Source organism: Athene noctua, chromosome 12, assembly GCF_965140245.1.
Source record: "Athene noctua chromosome 12, bAthNoc1.hap1.1, whole genome shotgun sequence".
In the NCBI taxonomy this organism is placed as follows: Eukaryota; Metazoa; Chordata; class Aves; order Strigiformes; family Strigidae; genus Athene; species Athene noctua.
The window spans coordinates 15775324-15794983 of record NC_134048.1 but is presented as its reverse complement, the minus strand read 5'-3'; the positions used below and the strand labels follow the sequence as shown (position 1 = coordinate 15794983).

The 19660-nt window shown below is 48.2% G+C and overlaps 1 protein-coding gene across 3 annotated transcripts in view; it reads left to right on the top strand.

Annotated features, from left to right (window-relative positions):
• Positions 1 to 19660, top strand: part of CYFIP2 (cytoplasmic FMR1 interacting protein 2) — a 56793-nt gene that overhangs the window by 5115 nt on the left and 32018 nt on the right. The window contains exons 1-12 of one of the 3 annotated variants that reach the window (XM_074915651.1): positions 1253 to 1333; positions 2012 to 2152; positions 4159 to 4248; positions 4334 to 4411; positions 7244 to 7345; positions 8344 to 8525; positions 8831 to 8927; positions 9622 to 9750; positions 11718 to 11822; positions 14989 to 15080; positions 17952 to 18069; positions 18916 to 19035. In XM_074915651.1, coding sequence (XP_074771752.1) covers positions 2036 to 2152; positions 4159 to 4248; positions 4334 to 4411; positions 7244 to 7345; positions 8344 to 8525; positions 8831 to 8927; positions 9622 to 9750; positions 11718 to 11822; positions 14989 to 15080; positions 17952 to 18069; positions 18916 to 19035 — 1230 coding nt within the window. In that variant the 5' untranslated portion in view covers positions 1253 to 1333; positions 2012 to 2035. Of the gene's footprint in view, positions 1 to 1252; positions 1334 to 2011; positions 2153 to 4158; positions 4249 to 4333; positions 4412 to 7243; positions 7346 to 8343; positions 8526 to 8830; positions 8928 to 9621; positions 9751 to 11717; positions 11823 to 14988; positions 15081 to 17951; positions 18070 to 18915; positions 19036 to 19660 lie in introns of those variants that run through there. The other 2 variants (XM_074915652.1, XM_074915650.1) reach the window with 2 other exon arrangements.

Here is a 19660-nt window from a genome sequence, read left to right as displayed (position 1 = left end):
GGGCAGCCGAGGAGGTCCATGGGGCCGGGCAAGTGGAGCCGCCAGCCCAGCGCGGAGCTGCAGCGGGCGCTCGCAGGCAAGGAGGAAGCTGCTCTGCCTCAGCCTGCCGGGATGTAATGTCTGGTTTTGACAGCTGCTACAATTTGTAACAGGAAACCATTTTAGCAAAGAGGGGTTAAGAAGGAAACAGAAATTTGAGCATGTAGGGGAAGGGCTGCTTGAAGTTATTTTTCTCCGGGCATTTATTTCATGGTGCTTCAGCTGCAGGTGTAACCAAGCCTGTTTCTCAGCTGCCTGGTACCTTGAGGAGGCATCTGTAGAGGTGGAATGGGTTTTACCAGGCTCATACATGTTCTTGGAGCCCATGTGTGCAGGCAGCAACAGTGACAAGAGGCACAGCAGCAGCATCCCTCTTGTCACCTAACATGAAGCCACCCCAGGACTGCACAGAACATGCATCCCCCTTGGTCCTTGCTGTGTGCATGTGTGTCTTATCTATGAATATCCCAAAGCCATTGTCCTTCCATGCTCCCAGTGCTGGAAATGAAAAGCAAACATACTCTTGGAAACAGTGACTCAATTAAAAAAAAAAAAAAAAAAGGTCCTAAGGGATTTGTAGCAGATAATCGGCTGAATATGAGGACCTATGGGACTGCTGCTGCGACCAAAGGAACTGGTGGGATTGTACACAAGGAGAGAGGGTACATTGCTGTTGTATCTGATGCTTATGCAGACACTGCTGGAGCCTTGTGTCCTTCTGTGGTGTCTGCACTTCAGCAAAAAAGTTGCAAAATTGGATCAAGCTTAGTGAAAAGCCAAAGAGATGATTAAAGGATTGGAAAATACACTCTGTAAAAAGGCAGCCAAAGAACTCAGTCTGCTTGCCTGAGCCATAGTGAAGGTTGCTGGGTGTTTTATTGAAATACGTATCTTGATGGGAACTTTTATAATAGAGAGCTCTACTGTCGCAGGTTAGAGTGATAAAACTTGATGGCTGGCATTTGAAACGAGACAGGCTCAGAGTGGGGAAAAAACCCACCTAGAGAAGGGGGAGGTGATTTGCTAATCAAATGACATGTCAATATTTAAAACAAGTTCTCTCTCTGCAAATGTTTAAATTCAGCGGAGTGTTTTTCTAGGAGACACATGCTCTAGGTCAGCCAGTGCTATTGCACGCAGATTAGGTATTAACTGGGGAAGCCCTGTGGCTGTGATTATACAACTGCTCAGCCTGGGTGACAGCAGCTGTCCCTCTATGCTTGGGGTCTTACAGCAAAGGTGAATCACAAAGGAACTAAGGGACATAGAGGTTTGTCCTGAGGTTCCCACTAGGGTAAGTGCCAGTGAGCTTTCAGAAATGTTTCCTTTGCTTTTTATTTCATATGCAACTGGCACTGTGTGCAGCTTCACGGCAGGCCAGGACTGGGCAGGGGACACTGCATGTGGGGTAAGAACAGGGAAAATTTTAACAGCTACTTTTTTTTTTTGCTGCTTGCAGTGCCACAGCCTGCCTGCGCAGCACTCAATCCTTTCCGGTTCACCTTTGAGAATGCAGTTTGTTGTTTACAGTTTCCAGGGCCCTTCATGTGTGTGAGAAGGAGAGCATGTGAGTGTCAGCTTCAGTCATACTTTTCTAATCATGCTGCTTTGAGAGATATTTCTGATAGCGCCACTTTGCATTTCAGAGCACACGCTTTCACTCAGGGCTGCTAAAGCTGCACTGCAGCCCCCAGCTGTGCTCTGTCTTAAAACAGTTTTGCATAGAGTTAAGCAGAGAAGGACATGGGTGGGTAGTTGTGTTCCTCTTATTCTGCATTCCTACTCTGCTGTTGAATCACAGAAGGAGCAATGACATAGAGATGTAGGTTAAATACACAAGAAAAGCAAAACAAGATAAACCGGGACTGTGTCTCTTGCAGTGCCAGCCAGTCGTGGTTCTGGTTTTGGTGCTTTCTCACTCAGTCTTCTGGCTGCTGTCTGTCTATCACCCTCTCCTTTCCTTTGGATTTAGCGTGGAAACTGAACATCCAGAACCATGACCACTCACGTCACGCTAGAGGATGCCTTGTCCAACGTGGACTTACTGGAGGAGCTGCCTCTTCCAGACCAGCAGCCATGCATCGAACCGCCTCCGTCCTCCATCATGTACCAGGTACCTTCAGCTCCCAGAGGTGGTGGGGCCGGGAGGGTTGTTCTGGTAGCTCATGAAAAGCACAGGGGCACATGGTGCTCTGAGAACAAGCTGAAAACATCCTGGGTTCACTATGTTTAAGGAAATGTTCAGAACAGATCTAGTCACAAATCTGTGTTCCCAAAGGGTTTAAAAGGAAAGCACTAGAGATCAGTGAAAGGCATCTTTAAGGCTGAGTAAGACATAGGGAAGTTTAAAAATGAGGACCAGAGTGCGTGAATGGGTAAGAAGCAGGAGATAACATTTGTGATAACGATAGAAAGTTCTCAGCGATATTTCATTATACACATATTTCTGTGCTTCCTTTTTATGGCAGCACACACATCTAAGTAGGTCAGAATCAGAGTTCTGCCTGACTTTGGCCGGCCTGTGCCGCTAGCACAGCAGGAGCTGCCGGTCTGGGGAGCTGCTGGCATGCAGGGGAGGGCAGTCACTACAATTGCTTCTCTGCCTTGAACAACCACAGATTTAGCTGCAGCTGCACTGACCAGGCAGAGCTTGGCACAAGCCCAAGGCAAGGCCCAAACTCCTGCTTTAGGATCCGCAGCAGGATGCCTGAGCTGCGTGGCCACCACACCACACCCTGCCCTACAGCACACACCCAGAGTTAAATATAATGTGGGGTTGCTTTCTCCATCCTGCCACTGCTGAATTCAGGGCTTACCCATGGCCGTGTATAAATACACCCGTACAGTGATTGCCATGCCATGGACACTGGGGTCTGAAATTACAGTATCTCTTTCAGCAGGTCAGACTGTGGGCTCGTTCAGCAGCATTACTATCTCTACGGGTTATCAGACCCAAAGGCAGTTCTGGGCTGTTCAAATTTCAACTCTCTGTGGAAAATCCTCATACCATTTTTGCTTACCTCTTCTTTAAATCATTTTTACTCTTTGCTGACTTGTGTCCTGTGAGGGGATCAGGGTCCAGCCTTATGGCACAGCCTCCTTGCAGGGCTGTGAGCATGTGCACACCACTAGGCCTAAAAAACCTCATCTAAACTAGATCTAGAGATATTGGTCAAGCCTGTTGCCTTATCATACTTGTTTGTATGTAGTCCTGTCCCCTGCTAGCCAGAAAGGCACAATGCAGGAGGCACTAAGAAGGGTAGCCCTGTAGCCACAGGTCTGTGCTCCTAGCTTTTCTACTGAGGAAATCAGTTATTGAGGTGAACACGGTTGCTGCAATGCTGATGTCATTGCAAGGGGCAGCTCTGGGCACCTGGGACTTCTCTACACTCTGCCCTCCAGCAGACACCATCAGACAGGAGGAAATTACCCGAGGAGAGAGAGGCTGAGGAGCTGCTTTTTCATTCCCTGCCCCGCTCTGCACTTTCTTGCTCCCCTGTCCCAACCCAAAGTTGTAGCTCAACTTCCAAAACAACTGTTCATCCCAAAACATCAGCTTGCAAGAGCAACACTAGTGCTGATAATAATGTCTGGATGCGTGCTGACTTTCATATTTGTGTTTTACAGACATCTCATTCCCTGCCCTTTCTGTGTGTTTATTCTTTGCAATTCCTGCTGACAGGATGTGGTCTTCCCCCAGCAGCCAGGGCACAAATAGAAATTAATGAGGCTGCATCTGTCTTTGAGTTACCAAGCAAAAGTCCTTAGAATAATTGCTGTAGGTTTGCTCTCTGGTGTGGCTGCAATTCCCTGTAGCTGATCTCACCTGAGTTTGGCTTGATCTTACAAGGGTTTATCAGTCTTGATCACCGTATTTTCACACATGTAATCTGCAGGATTTCCTCTAATGAACATGTATGATTCAGAAGCATCTCATGCTGCATGTATGAATCTATTTCAGACCTAGAGGTGCAGCACCTCAAATTGTTCATAAGCTGCTCCCATGCCCCAGGATTCCTACTGATTCTGCTTTTTGCCAACACATCGCACAGTGAACTGTATCAGGTGAGCAAAAAACTGGCTGTATTTTAATCCCCATGTCTCCCATTTTGCCCATAGGCTAATTTTGACACAAACTTTGAAGACAGAAATGCCTTTGTGACTGGTATTGCCAGGTACATCGAGCAGGCAACGGTGCACTCCAGCATGGTGAGTTCCCAGGCACTGCCCCAGCAAAGCTAAGCCCTCGGTGCGTGCCCTACCCCCAGCAATGCCTCTCTGTCTTTTCTTTCAGAATGAAATGCTGGAAGAAGGCCATGAGTATGCTGTGATGCTTTACACATGGAGGAGCTGCTCACGAGCCATCCCCCAGGTACTCAAGCCCAGGCAGGGATGATCCCAGAGCACCTAGCTGGTCTTGTCTTTAGCACAAATTAGTTTGAACTGGAGACAGAAGAATAAAAAAGCAGAGAAGACTGAAGCAGATAGAAGGGTTGAAAAGAGAGACTACTGACTCTTCAAACTGTCTTATGCCCACCAAAGTCTAAAGCACTAATTTCAGCAGCTGGCAACCATTTCAGAAGCAGATCTGCTTACTGCTGCTCCAGTAAAGGGCACCTGCTCTCCACTCTTATGCATATGAAAGCTTTATCCTAAGCAACTCTTAGCAGTACCCCCAAACTCAGTCACCCTCACCACAAGCCATCTGCTTTATATACATTTCCTGGTTTCATGAGCCCCTCCCCTGCTCCCCAGAGCAGTCACACCTGAAGTTGTTTCATCCCCACAGGACCAGCTTGTTTGTCTTACAGCTGCTAACAGGACTCAGCTGAGCACAGCTCTGGTCCAGCATGGTACTTGGGATGGTACTGTGTTTTGTCACTTGAGTCTTTATCCACTTCTCTGTCTGGAGAATGGATAGCTTTTGCTTTAATTAAAGCACTGTGGTTATTTCCTTCCTGGTGTGCTGCTTGAATATTTTTCTCTCTCATCTTGTGGGGAGACAGAGTTTGCTTCAGGCAAAGGCAGTTGGTTCTTGGAAGTTGCGAGTAAAACCATCAGATCTGGTTTATATCACGCTATCCTGATACCTTTGTATGGTATCATACCATTACATGGTATCAGGAACTTCAGGTTCAGTTAAAAATTGCCCAAGTGCCAAGTGGGACTCGTGTCAAGAAGGGAGCCCGGGCAGCCTGGGATGAAAACAGAAGGTCCTCTTGAGATGTGACAGACTCAGGCTCTCCCTGACCTGCGCAGAGCAGATCAGGCAGCTGGGGCAAGTTTCACCATCCCAGACTGCTGCCCAGACTCTGGGGTGCTCTCTCTGCTCCCATGGAAGCCCCAGAATTGTAAGTGTTATGCAAGGATGCATGAAGGAGCACTTTGATATGCCAGAAACATCTTCCCAAATGCTCTTTTTTGCTGCTGATATACCTGAAGATCCTCATCTCCCCCCACATTTAATCATTCTCCTCCTCTACTGCTAGTTCTGCTTCAACTGTTTTCTAGTCCTTCTCTCTCCAACCTGAATTTTGGTGGCTTCATCCTTCAAACACCTACAGACATGAGTAAGGTTGCCCATGTGGCCCACTGATCATGATTCAGACTCCAGCTCAAAGCTTTTCTTCCGCAATGTGAACACGTGCTGGATCGCTGCAAAATTGCTGACTGACAATACGTTGGGGTGGGTGCAGTGCACTTCCATTAACCCTACAGATAAAAGGGTTTGTAGCGCTTCTGTGGAGCCAGGAAAAAATATTTCCACATGGCTGGCAATGCCCATGTTTGTGATTCCCTGGGAAAGGTCAAACCTCAGTTCCCCTCAGGTTATACTCTGCTGATGGTCTCATGAGACCCAGCCATGGGGAGGTTTCTGCTGCTGATTGGATATTTGCTTGTCTACCATTTATATTTGATGCTGTGCTGCAGTTGCCCCTCTTGCCTACGCTAACAGAAGGCAGGCTGTGGCTGAGCTGATGGCAAGACACTGCTATGGATAATCTGTTCTGGCGTTTTAGTGTCCTCCCATCCAGGTCACCTACGCAACGTTTGTGCCTCTCTGAGCACAGCTTGGGGGATCCCCACTCTCTGCCCCGTCCTCCCTGCCAGGGCTGCAGGCAGTGACATGTGTGATGGAGGAGCAGACACCACCACAGGGTTCATTTACAGATTAACCAGATTTGATCTTGAAGTGACCCCTGTGCTTTGCCATGGGGCACATGGCTGCAACTGGGGGGTCCTGTTCTCAGTCCCCAGCTTGGCTGCTCAGTCATGTACTACATCAGAGACCGTGGTTTCACAGGTGAAGAACAGAGTCTACACATAAATGTCCACCACACCTCCCTGCCATGAGCAGCATCCTCATGGCCATCAATATTGCCTGACTGCAGTATGAAACACCAGGGCAGGGACATGAGATTCTCCACTACAGAGAAGGCAAAACTACTTTTGCATCTTCCCACATGTACAGCTGGCTGATTTGCCCCCCTTGTGCCCTGTGCATCAGCTGTTGCACTACTAAACTTGCACCAGAGCTGTCAGCCCCATCACAGCCTTGTGCCAGCAGCAACTGGAAACAAAACCAGAGGGTGACAGCAAGGATGCATTGCCTCAGGCATTTGGGGTTTTCCCTAAAAGTTTAGTAATGGCTCCCAAGTAGCTCTTTGGACATGAGATGGATGACAACTCAGTAAGTCCTTAAATTTAGCTTCTTAGGATTCCAGTGACAGTGACACTTCATTTCTGCTAGCCACATACAAGCCCAGTGATTTTTAACAGGTCAGCAACAGAACCAAAATTATCCCAGGGAGTGTATAGCAGAGCCATAGCCTGGTGCCTTGTGTGTCCCTGGGACTTTGCAACACAAAGTCTCAGATAACTTTATGATATAACATTCCCACGTTGTGTAGCAAGTCCAAACTGTATTGTATGTGTTCTGCCCCAGACAAATGCATTAGAATGTTTTTATTTCTCAGAGTCAAGGTGATGTCTGATTATAATTCATGGAGAGAATTTTGCATCTGAGAAATAGCCCCTTCTCCTGTCACCTACTGCCTTAAGAACAAGCTCCCCTGAGTCCCTCTGTTGTCCTCAGATGGGGACAGGATTCACTGTGAGACAAGCAGAAGATGGTGACCATTGCAGTCCACAGCTGCGTTACAAAATCTGATGCTGACAAGGATGATTTGTCTTTGCAACGCAGGTGAAATGTAACGAACAGCCAAACCGAGTGGAGATTTATGAGAAGACGGTGGAAGTCCTGGAGCCAGAAGTCACCAAGCTTATGAAGTTCATGTATTTTCAAGTAAGTAGTCAAGGAGCGAAGCAAAAATAATTTATTACTTTGGTGTTAACTTATCCTAAGCAGGGCTGTGCTATCCTTGCCTGCTAGGCCAGCTTGGAGAGCCCCTGAACCCCCTGATAGGTCTCTTCTTTGCAGCCACCCCCAGATACCCGAGACCTGTCTGAAAGAAACCTGTGTGTCCCTTGCTCAGCCCCAAAATCTTGTACACAAGTTGGGAATGAGCACACCTCAGCCCTTGAAGTTCACAGAGGACCAGAGCCCCACTGTGTGGAGCTAATGGGTGACACAGGCTCCTGTTTCTCTGGGCTGTGGGCTGGTGGATGTGAAGACCTGTTTCTCCACTAGCACCAGCACAGCTCGCTCTTCTGCTCTTCCCTCTGAAGCAAAGCCAGGAAGACCTGAGGGCTGGTGGTGCAGCTGGTGCTTGGGGTGGGATGCAGCGATGCAGCTGGACACCCTCCTGCTCTGCCAGCAGGAACAGGATGTGCTCACAGGCCCCTGAACTCGGAGGTCTACTGGCAAAGAGCACCAAAGCTTAAATTTAGCAATTGCTACACTTGAGGCAGTTGACAAAATAATACGCATAGATTCCCAACAGAGCAATGAGCACGTGGCAACAGCTGCTGTGGGCTCCAGGGACCTCTCCCCATCACTGCCTGCGTTCATAACTGGCTGCAGCTGGGTTTCACCATCATTTTTAGGTTTCATCTCCTGTGAGGTCTTTATGCCCCACCTAAAAATCTGAAACCTGGTTTTGCAGAACATGCTACACTTGGGGCAGGTGCACATAGAGGGTTTGAGCCTCCTTCTCCCCTCCAGCACAGACAATGTTTGTCTGCAGTGGTTTGTAACGCTGCTTTGTTTCATGGTGACACTGGAGAGGGACCCTGGAGCCTCCATCTCCAACAGAAAAATGCTTTTGTTAAAAGAAGGAAACAGTGGGTGGGTGAAGAGGGGTCTTAGCAGTGGTGTGATGACCCTGTCCCGCTGCCTTCCAGCGCAAGGCTATCGAGCGGTTCTGCAGCGAGGTGAAGCGCCTGTGCCATGCTGAGCGGAGGAAGGACTTTGTCTCCGAGGCCTATCTCCTCACTCTGGGCAAGTTCATTAACATGTTCGCTGTCCTGGATGAGCTGAAGAACATGAAGTGCAGCGTCAAAAATGACCATTCTGCCTACAAAAGGTGAGAGGGGGCAAAGCAGTGGGAGTGGGGACAGGACTGTGCCTGGTCTGCAAGGGAGGACCTGGTCTGCCCAGCAGTGAGGTCAGGTGGACATCAGGAGGCTGGAGGTTGGGTTTCCGTGCTGTCGTAAGATCTCTTTGTGATTTTAGGCAAATCTCTGAGCCCTGTTGTGTTTTGGTTCCCTCTTGGTAAAACAAGGAAAGAGCAGAGCTGTAATGCAGCTGCAGGTCAAACAGGGCAGATGGGTGGTGAGAGTCTCACATTGGGTCAGTGAGCCTTGGTGACACTGGATTTCTCCCTTCCAGAGCTGCCCAGTTTCTGCGGAAGATGGCAGACCCCCAGTCCATCCAGGAGTCCCAGAACCTCTCCATGTTCCTGGCAAACCACAACCGCATCACGCAGGCAGGTCCCTTTTCTCTGAACCACTTCACTTTTCCATGAGTAGAGAGGGGCAGTGATCTCGCCAAGGTTGACACCACTTCAGACCAGATTGTGCCAATTGGGTCACTGGCACTGACTCTAATGGTCTTTTGGTCAGGCTATATAATTCTAGCAATATCTCCTTCTTATGGGTCATTCTGGGTGGCTTTGAAAGTCTCTATGTCAAAACAATGATGAAGGTCTAAAAGATAGAAGAAGACCTCTTGGAGGGGGAGGTTCTGCCAGAACCTCTTCCCCTGTTTTCCCCAGGACATCCATCCAGTTCATCTCTGTGACTGCACGGGGACTGCAGATCAGACCCCATGGCCCTCCACGCTCCACAGGCTTTATAGCTTCTGCTAATTAGGTATAATACTGCACAGAGCCAGGAGAGAGTCAGAAAGTCTGCTTCTGACACATCTGTCTTTACATCTCGCTCTCTGATGTTTTGCTGTTGTGATCAGTCTGAAGAGGAGAGCTGTCCTTCAGAAGTAAGGTTGTTCATTACCAGTGGTACTATGAGGTCAATCTTCCGCTAGTAACCTAAGAAAAGCACACAGATGAGGTTTGAAGAAACCTCTTATCATTCTACTCTTAATCCTTCAAATGTGTTTCTCCCATGATTTCTGCTGTTCCTCTGTCCATGTGGATAATGTGGCCCCTGTTGATGTTTCAGTGTCTGCACCAACAACTAGAGGTTATCCCTGGCTATGAGGAATTGCTGGCTGATATTGTCAACATCTGTGTGGATTACTATGAAAACAAGATGTATCTCACTCCCAGTGAGAAACACATGCTCTTAAAGGTGAGATTCGGCTATGCTTATGGGGCGGGGTGCTTGCATAGCTTCACCTTTGTTTTAGTAAGATGAAATTCCCTTCCAAGACAATGTTTCTCCTAATTTTCTTTACTTTTTACTCCTTTGGGTTTACATGCATCTGTCCTCTGCAGAGCCACCATCCTCTGGACACACGAGTTGCTATGAGGTGGGAAGGCTCCCTGCATGCAGCAGCAGAGTTGCCTTCCTCCTCTCCCTGTTTCCCTTCTGATCTCTGTTACTTTGTGTCTTCTGCTGCGATACCTCAATTCCCCCATTTTCTTCCCTTTCAAATCTTCTTTTTAGCTGAACAGACTGGATGTGGCCGTGGGTTTGAGATGTCCCACCCCAGTGCTCTGAAGCGGCACCTCTGTCGGGCAGTGCCATGAGTTGCCTCTGTTCCTGCTGTAACTTGGACCTTCTCCCATCATTTCTCTGATGTCCTTTCTGGCCTTCTCCCATATTCCCATATAAAAATTTTCCTTGCTCTCTCTCTTTCCTCTGCTTTTCCCCATCTCCATCTCTATCTTTTTCCCCAGTCCTTCCCAAGGTTGACAGTAGCTCTGCCTGCCTGGGACATAGTTGGTGATGGTCTGCAACTGGTGGACGAGAGCACTGGTGGGTGCCCTGTGCTCTCCAGAGCTGGAAGGGGTTTTTATATTTTGCATGGATGATCATGGGCTTGACCTGGGTAACTAGATAGGACATGCCAAAATCACCACCAACTTTACAACTCTGAATTTTCTTCTTGATGCCCATTCCCAGCAATAATTCCTGCAGAAGGCAGATCCTTCCAGGTTTGGTTTCCTGACTCTAAAGAGCCCTCAAGATGAACATGCCAAAGTATCTGCTTGTTTTGTGTATTTGTCCTTACTGTCAGTCAGTTATTACAATGATTGCAGTCTCTATCACCATAAGAACTTCATTACCACAGTATGAGTCAACTGTCCTTCTTTGAAGGATAATGTGGGTAGTTCAAATATCTATAATGATTTGTACTGAATTAAAGGGAAAAAAATCAATCCAGGAGAATATTTTAAATGTTATCAATTCTTCTCCAGGAGTAAATGTTTGCTTTTGGGTTATTGTCATGTGGGAGAGAGGAGAAACAAATCAGCAAAGTGAGCATCATGTGTTTTTGCACAGAAAACAGAAGTAATCCATCATGTGTCCTCTGTCTACCATGTACATCCTTGCAGATACATGCACATTTCGTACAGTCGTCTTGTGTGTCAGGTGGTACAGGAGCCTCAAATGGTCTTTCATCATGCTAAGTGATGGAGAAACGTGTTTTGCCAATTATCAGGCCTAGCATAAAGGACACAGCCAGCATAAAGATGAACCAATAACCAAATTGTATTTGATACAAAAAGGTCAGTACATGAGTGAGCACTGGGGGTACAGACAAGTCAGTCAGATTATACATAATTGACATCAATCCCACTGACCCCAACGGCGACACCACAAGACCAACAATGGGTGAAATAAATGAAGTGCAGTCTCCCATAGAAGGGACAGGAGACAAGAGAGTCAACAAGCCAAATACTTAAGACCAAGGAAGCCACACACTGAATCTCTACACTGCCCATGTTTACAAAAGCCAGACCTGACTGGAGCCCAGTCCCAGGGAGGCGGGAGGTCCTTCCCCAACAGGGAACTCTGCACAGTGCCTCCACCTCACACACAGACACTGCCCCTGCCTGCAAGGGGTCCCAGCTTTTATCCCTCAGTGGGACACCTGGGGCTCATTTAGCTAATGGCTCTCCCTGCAAGGCCACCGCAGCCTGGAGGGAAGCCTAAAAGCAAACTCACCCCGCTTCGTGAAGGACTGTGGGAATCACCCATATGTCAACCTTAATTTGGGGCTTGGGGTTGAAACCCCAGCATTTCAAGCTGTCTTTGACTTGTGTTGCTGACTTCACACTAATGAAACCTAACCTTTCCATCTTCTCCAGGTGATGGGGTTTGGCCTATATCTCATGGATGGGAATGTCAGCAACATTTACAAGTTGGATGCCAAGAAGAGAATCAACCTTAGCAAAATAGACAAATTCTTCAAGGTCAGTGACCTGTCTGGGCAAGACTGGGATTTATTGCAGACCAGTGAATTAGCGACCTGTACCATTGCACATGCTGCCAGAAAAAAAACAAACCACAGGAGTCATTTACAGGTCCAGAAAACCCAAAGGGTCAAGAAATTATCTAGGCCCAAGGATGAGGAATGGGATTACTGTGAACATGAGTTGGGCACAGAGCTGCAGCACGGGTGAGACGAGCGATGCCAGCTCTCGGTGCCATCGAGGCTGTGGATGGGTGAGCAGTGCCTGGGGCTGGCTCTGCTCCCGTGGTGCTGGAGCTGGGGAGCCGCTGGGAGCTGAGGACCACGTACACCCTTGGTGGGCAGCCGGCTGCCACGGCGGCTCCTGCGTCCTGCCGAGAGGCAAAGGAGGGGGACAGCACGTGGGCTGTCTGTGTTGTGGATGAGGGAAGGGTGTGCCAAGCTGACATCGCTTCTATCTCCTTGCATGTTTCTGAGGCAGGTTTGCAGTCTCCCAAGGGCACCATGATGTCAGGCCACTGGCAAACCTGGCTGGTTTGCTGAGGCCTGTGCGGGTGATGGTTGCACTCCCCTTTCCCTCAGCAATCCGCTGAGCTGAGGGAGAGGGGACACAGCTCAGCATGTGGTCTGGCAGTCTTACTTTTTGTGTAAACTGTGCTCCCTGTAGGACAGAAAAAGCTTCTTGCGAAGCTTGTGTCAGCTGGGACTTGGAGGTGCTCAGTGAGTTCCTCAAAGGGCTCACCAGATGCTTTGATGAACCATTTTTATCTTATCTGAGATCTGGGTTTTGGGGAAAGGCCCACGAGAACTGGATGCTCCCAGTGACAGGGTGGGAAGCTGCCGTGCAGCCTCCCTCTGCCCATGCACATGTGCAGCTGAGTCCAGCCGTGGGCTGGTCCACACTGGAGACCTGGCTGCATTGCCCCGGGGCCATTCAGCAGGAGAAAAGTTTGAGGTAACTCTGTTGATTCCCCACAAAATCTGGTGTGTGTGAGCCACTGGCCACCAGTGACAGATGGAGAAGGGGGCTGAGTGCCCCCACAGCAGCGCCTGCGGCATTCCCAGGGGGAAATGCCACCTCCTTTCCATTGCTGCTGTGCACAGGTTGGGTCTGGGAGGCATTTCAGGTTTGGGGCAGGTCAGCTCTAGGAGGCATGGTGGGATCTGGCAAGGGACAAAGGTACTGGCAGCAAAGAATAACAGTATAGCAGGAGGATAGCAGAATAACTTCCCCGATGGAGCAATTAGTTTTCTTTTAGACCTACAGAGTTTGAGTAGTCCATCCAGAGTCCTATTTCCTCCACTGTACTAATCTTTCTCCTGAGATGGAAGGATTAGGTTTTGTTACCAACAGTTGCTTCACAGAGAAAATGAGAGGATGACTTGCAGGGGGGGCGGGGGGCACAGAGCACTTCTTCCCCATCACTCCTTCGGCAGAGTGGATTCTCCCTGCCTCTTTACCCAGAGAGCTGCTGAGTAGCCTGAAAGAAGAGTTTGGTTGTAGTGACAGGGTAGAGGATGCTCCCTTGCCTATTGCTGTGACTTGCAGTTTATAGATGATGTGCTGGGTCTGTGCAAGGGGAGGGAACAGACAAGCCCAGGTAGCTGGTTTCATAAAAGGTTGGTGTTCCAGCTGCTGCATCTGCACTCTGAGAGAGTGGGGACCTATTAAACCCAGTCTGCATCATCTCCTGGAGACAGCTCTGAGAGCAGGGCTGAAATGCCGCCATAGGGGACTACGGACAGATACCATGACCTCATGGACGGGGCGATGGCAATAATGAGGTGGTGGAATACCTTCCAGTCACTGGAGAGACTGCTGAGGACTGCAGCTCTGCAAAGATGATTTATCATGCCATCCCTTGGAGTCATCCAAGTTTTCCATGGTTCAGCTTTGCTGACTCGACTGAATCTCAGTTTAAATCAAGCTTGCAGTGTAATCTGTAGAGTTTGGTCATCTTGGTGCATTCAAACAGATTTGCTGTTCATTGCAAAGTGCTGTGGGCCATCAGAGGATCAGGTAAAATGTCTTCCATTGCATGGAATAACTTTCTTCTTTCTAGCTTTTTTTCCATTTGCACTTCTCCAACTTCTGCTGTGGTCTCACCTAATCAGTTAAGTACCACTACAGACTATCAGATCTCAATAAGAAAAGGACAACTACTCCTTTTACTACATCTGCTTATTGCCTTCTGATTAAATTTCTAGTGGATTGACCAGGAATTTGAATAGTGAAAATGAACTACCCCTTCATTTAAACCTTTTATGAAAGTGCCACTGGGAATCCCTGATGACAGCATTGCACATTCTCCACACAAGACAGCCTGGGAAGAGAAGCGTGATAATAGGACAGGCAATTTGCCACCATCTTCTCTGAATTTTGGGGCAAGGCTTTTGTAGCTGGGTGAATCTGAAGCTTAATATTTTATCAAAGAAATGTTGGTAGCTCTTGGCTGAATTTTGTTTGCAGATGAAAGCTTAGTAAAGCAGGGACCTGTCTGAGCTTGAGGTACATTCAGTGCACTTTGAATTTATTTCCCATCCAAATCCTCCTGAGATGTAGAGGGTGAGCAGAGCCATGTTATATTGCCAGTGTTTTTCTCTTTCTGGAGAAGTTCTTAGGACACATCACAAGCAGCTGCAGTGCCAAAGTACGGTCTGATTCCCTGGGGAAAGATGCCACATCCCTGGATATCCAGGCAGCAAAGCAGCCTAGAGCTCCCCTCCAAAGGGAGCTGCAGCAACTTGCTGCCAAAATACTAACATGCTGGCTTTCATCCCTCAGTTCTCTTGGAGGATTATGGTGGGAGGCAATAAGCCCTGCTCAGGAATAAAACCCTCTGTTTTTGTTGTAAAAAGAGCCTTTCCTCTGGCCAGTTACAGCACTGAACCGTTCTGGCCATAGCCTGCCTGGGTACCAGCAATTCCAGGGTTCCATAGCACTCGTAGTGGGTGGTTTTCTTGGCACAAAGAGCCTTGTGATCATTTTCGGTGGCTTCCTAGTTGTGAAATTACCCTGGGTCCAGGTTTGCCTCTTGCTTTAAACAGCCTAACACTTTCTGTAGCTTCAGAGACGCAGGATGCCATTTTGAAGTCCCTCGTGTTGCGCTGAGGCCACAGGCTCTCTCTCCACCGATGTTTCAACCATCTTTTGTTTTCTTTTCCAGCAGCTGCAGGTGGTTCCTTTATTCGGCGATATGCAGATAGAACTGGCCAGATACATTAAGACCAGTGCTCACTATGAGGAGAACAAATCCAAGTGAGTGCCTGCCATAATGTCTCTTGGCTTCTGTGTGTGTCCCGATAAGCCGTGGGAGCCGCAACTCTCCGGCGTGCGTGAGGTCTGTGCACGGGTACCCGTGTGTGTCCCTGTGAGGTGTGAGTCGCGGGGTGCCAGCTCTGTGTGCACGTGTGTACCTCCCTGTCCTTGCATGGGAAGATGTCCTCGCCGGCCCCCGAGTGCGTGCTTGTGCAGCCAGCTCTGAACCTACGTGTACCCGTACCCCTGTGTGCAGGCAGGGGAGCGGGCATGCCTCTACGTCTGCACCCACTGGCAGGGGCTGGGAGGGTGCTCGGTGGCCGGCAGCGAGGCAGGAGGAGGGGAAGGCGGCTGGCGCACGGTGTGGGACAGCCGCTGAGTGCTTGCGAGGTGTGCGCCCGGAGGTGTGTGAGTGCGAGCGGTGTGTCCCTGCTCTGGAGAGATTTTAATCCACAGTTTTCATCCCAGGGACAAAATCCTCCAGAGCATGAACACAGCAGTGGATCTCTTTGCAGTAGTCAGGGCGTCTCCTCTAGCTCAGGCAGGTTTCATGAAGAAGGGCAGCAGGAATAAGGATTGAAGCGGGGGTTAGATGCGCTGGAAATGAATGAATATTGTGGGAGAAGGGCAGAAATGGAGTCTTTACGGCCGTGCTCAGGAGTGTAGAGCACCACTTCGCAGCCTGGGTTCACAGGCAGTTTGCTGCTCCCACTAGATGAATCTGCAGACGTCGTTTCAGATCACACCAGGCGTGTGTGAGGCCCCACTTGTCTTTGTAGCTTTGCATCACGCTGTTATTGCTAGAAAAATCGTTGTTAGGTTTGGATATCCCTGTGTTTGCAACCACACATAAGTAAAGCCCATCTGAGCTGTGTCTGGCTGTAATGGCTGATGGTAGCCCAGCTTTCACCGGTGAGTGGCCTTGCACTCGTGGGACCGTACCACGTGGAAGTCAGATTTCTCCAGCATCTGTGAGAAGCAGCCTAGCTGAGCTGTCTCTTCAGCGGGATAGGAATTAACCTGCAGTCTCATCTCTCCACTTCTGTTTGCTCGTCCCCTTCCACCCCGGAGGGTCCAGCTTTTCTTCCTGCCATGAGGCTCACCCAGGAATGGCCCTCCCCTGCCTGTCCCAAGGCTGGTTGAAAAGTGCCAATTAATTGTTAATGAGAAATCTGAAAACAACGTGGCAAAAGTTCTTAAGCGAAAGGTTTGCAGTTAAATTGAAAATAAAATGAAAAAAAAAAATCTATAAAATGTAAATTTAAATAGTATTTTTGAAAACTCAATTTAAAAGGAAAAAAAAGGTCTAAAAATTGGCACCTTTTTATCCTAAATCGTTCAGAAAGCACATTTCAACAAAACATGTCAGCTGTATTCATTTTCTCATCTCAAAACCAAGGTAGCTTGTGGCCTGTTTACCTGTGCACAATTTTAGTGTCTGTCTTGAAATCTGTCTTACCAGCTTTGTGTGCTGTACCTTACTAACCAGTGTTTTTTCCTCACTCACTTGCTTTCCCAGCAAATTGCCTGGGACTCTCAACACTAACTCTGCCAAGGTGGTTCCATATAATCCCCATTCCCTACTAATATTGTTTTTGTCACTTTCTTTCCCTCCCCGTCTCCATGAAAGTGGAATTAATCGGTGTTTTTCCTGCATGGCGCTTTGTTTCTGCACTGTGGACTAGGTTGTGTGTGGCAGGGAGGGCTGGTGCAGCCCTGGCCATTCCTGCTAACCTGCCGATTGTCCGGTGGGGAGCACAGGACATTGAAACGGGTAAGAGTCGAGCGATGGGACCGTGGGAGGATGGATTTCATAAGGGATGACATGGCCCAGCACTTCCAGGATCTTCTACCACCACAAATATTGGCAACAAATGCCTTGCAGTTAACTGTAGGAATATGTCTTCATGTCTGTATCCGTAATCAGAGGCAGGTTTCACACCTTCCTTTTTGTACGGCCAATCTAGACTGGAGAAGATGACTGTATCGTAAGATGGACAATTATTTAGGGGGGAAAACAGCAAGATCTGAACTTTTACATTGTGATGACAGAGTAAGACATGAAAGTCTCACTGACAGACATTGCTTGCACAAAGCATTTTGGTGGAGCTGTTCTGGTTCTACATCCGTGGCTTATACAGAATGGGGAAAAAGGAGATGTTAAATAGACCTGATTTGTACCATTTCTTCATACAACTGTGCCTTTGCAAGGGGAATGCTGCCTTCTTTTAGGATGTCATTTCTCTGTTACACGGTACATATGGCTCAATGCAAACTAAAATCTAGTTCATTTAATCATATTCTGCTCATCATTTATACTCGGGGTTGTTCCCTGACCTGGCAGTATGAGCCAGAACCAAAAACACAGTAGGAGGGATATTCCCTTGCTGGCCCCTTCCAGAGTTTTTCCTTGCAGGAGAAGGTAGCATGACCCAGCTGTTTCAGACCAGGAGGGATGACCTCTAAAGGGATGATTAGCCTTGGGTTTAGCAGAAAAGATGCAAACAATAAAGGGTCTTTGCAGTTCATCCCTCCCTGAAAGCTTGTCCAACAGTAACCTGGAAAATAGCCATGTCTGCCAATGCGGGTAGGTGAGCCCAACATGGAGAGCAGCCTGCAGGGTGGACGGAGCAGAGATGTTCAGGCTGAAAGGTGAGGCAAGTGTCTCCATCATGCTGTGAGAGACCACCTCTGGAAGACCCCACAGACCAGGGGACAGGAGAGACACGACACAGGCTGACATTTGCCCTGAAGGTGGCATGTCTTGAGCATGTTGAAGTGAAGAGAGCAGTTGAGCGCAAGGCTTTGTCCCTGGGGGTGTCTGCATGGAGCCCCGTGTCCTGTCCTTGAAACCCTTGCTTTTTTGCCCAGGTGGACGTGCACTCAGAGCAGCATAAGTCCTCAGTACAACATCTGTGAGCAGATGGTCCAGATCCGAGATGACCACATCCGCTTCATCTCAGAGCTCGCTCGCTACAGCAACAGCGAGGTAAGCTCAGTGGGTAGTCACCATAATCAGCCTTGTTAGATGGACGAGGCTGGGAGACGACGTGTGGCAGGAGTAGGGTTTGCCAAGGACGTACGGTGAGGAGGGAAGAAAGTCACAGGTGGAACAAACCACTTCTTGATTCAGCAACAAAAAAACATTACAAAAGTCACCTGCAGGTGCAAAATTATGTGCACAGAAGATCTACTGCCACAGCTTCTGCTCTTTGGTCACAGGTTTGTTAAAATAGGAAGCAGGAACAATTTTGCAACTAAACGGTTATTGTCAGCCAGGTGGCAGAACACTCATGACTTGCAAATGGGTCTTTCCTATTAACATAGAGCTATTGGTCAGGGCTTGGAGGAAAGTTCACGATGCATTTCTGTTCTTTTCATTACTGAATGTCAGCGCTCCCTCTGTGACTGTTTTTTGCAAATTTGTGATCCTCATTCACCAGTGTTAGTGTATTGAATTGTTAGCATTCTCAGCCCTTTTTGGCATTTATAAATGTTTATTTGAACTTTAAATCAGTAAAGAACTCTCAAGGATTTCAGTAGTATTAGACCATCAAAAGTAATAGAAAAGTGGAATGAAAACAGTTATTTGCTCCGAGGTGACAGGTCAGACCCATTTTTCTGTAGGAAATAAATTGACTGCCTGGGTAAAAAGAGCCTTGACAAGTTATACCCCTTTTACTGAGGGACACTGCTCAATTTTAGCTTGATCATAAGGTCATGGGGAATTCATTTCAGCTGGTATTTGAGAGAGAGATCTCCGGTTGCTGTTTGGCTTGGTGAAGCCTTTGCAGCGTTTCTGAATCTAGCCCTGATGTCATGCGATGTTCTCCAGGTGGTCACTGGCTCAGGACTGGACAGCCAGAAATCAGATGAAGAGTACAGGGAGCTCTTTGATCTTGCTTTACGGGGACTGCAGCTGCTGTCCAAGTGGAGTGCCCACGTCATGGAAGTGGTGAGTGCATCCATGGAAGTGCTGAGTGTGTAAGGTCCTCCTCTTCCCAGGTGAGCGTGAACGTTTTAACATGGCACATAACAAAGACTGTGGAAAGGTGAGCTTGCAATCATGCTACAGAACTTTAAGCCATTAACAGACACACTAAGATCAGGCAGCTAATGAGCCCGAACACCCTCTGTACAAAACAGAGAAAGAAAGCTTGTTCAGCTCATTGTGGATCTGAACCACCCTTTGCGGGTGCTGGGTTGTCCACATCGACTGTTCCCCTAACCTGAACACCTTGTTTAAGTGCCGAAAGCTGTTTGGGATGAGTCTAGATCTTGAGCAACTAAAACTGTAATTCAAATGATGATGAAAATTCTTAATTTGGAAATTTCAACTACATCTCAGCAGAAGTCCGTGGATGGCAAAAACCCAATATGACTGGCAACCACCCAAATAAACAAAACCAATATTCAGTACAGTGATAATAAAGCCGGGAAGAAACACAAATTCTGCTCTCAAAGGAATGTCAAACAACTGTAGTAACATCTAGGGAGTGTTTTCCTGGCACAGGGCCCTCTTCAGTCTTTCCAGCCTGGCTTCTTACTCATTGCAGTGTTGACAGTGTCTCTTTCCATCT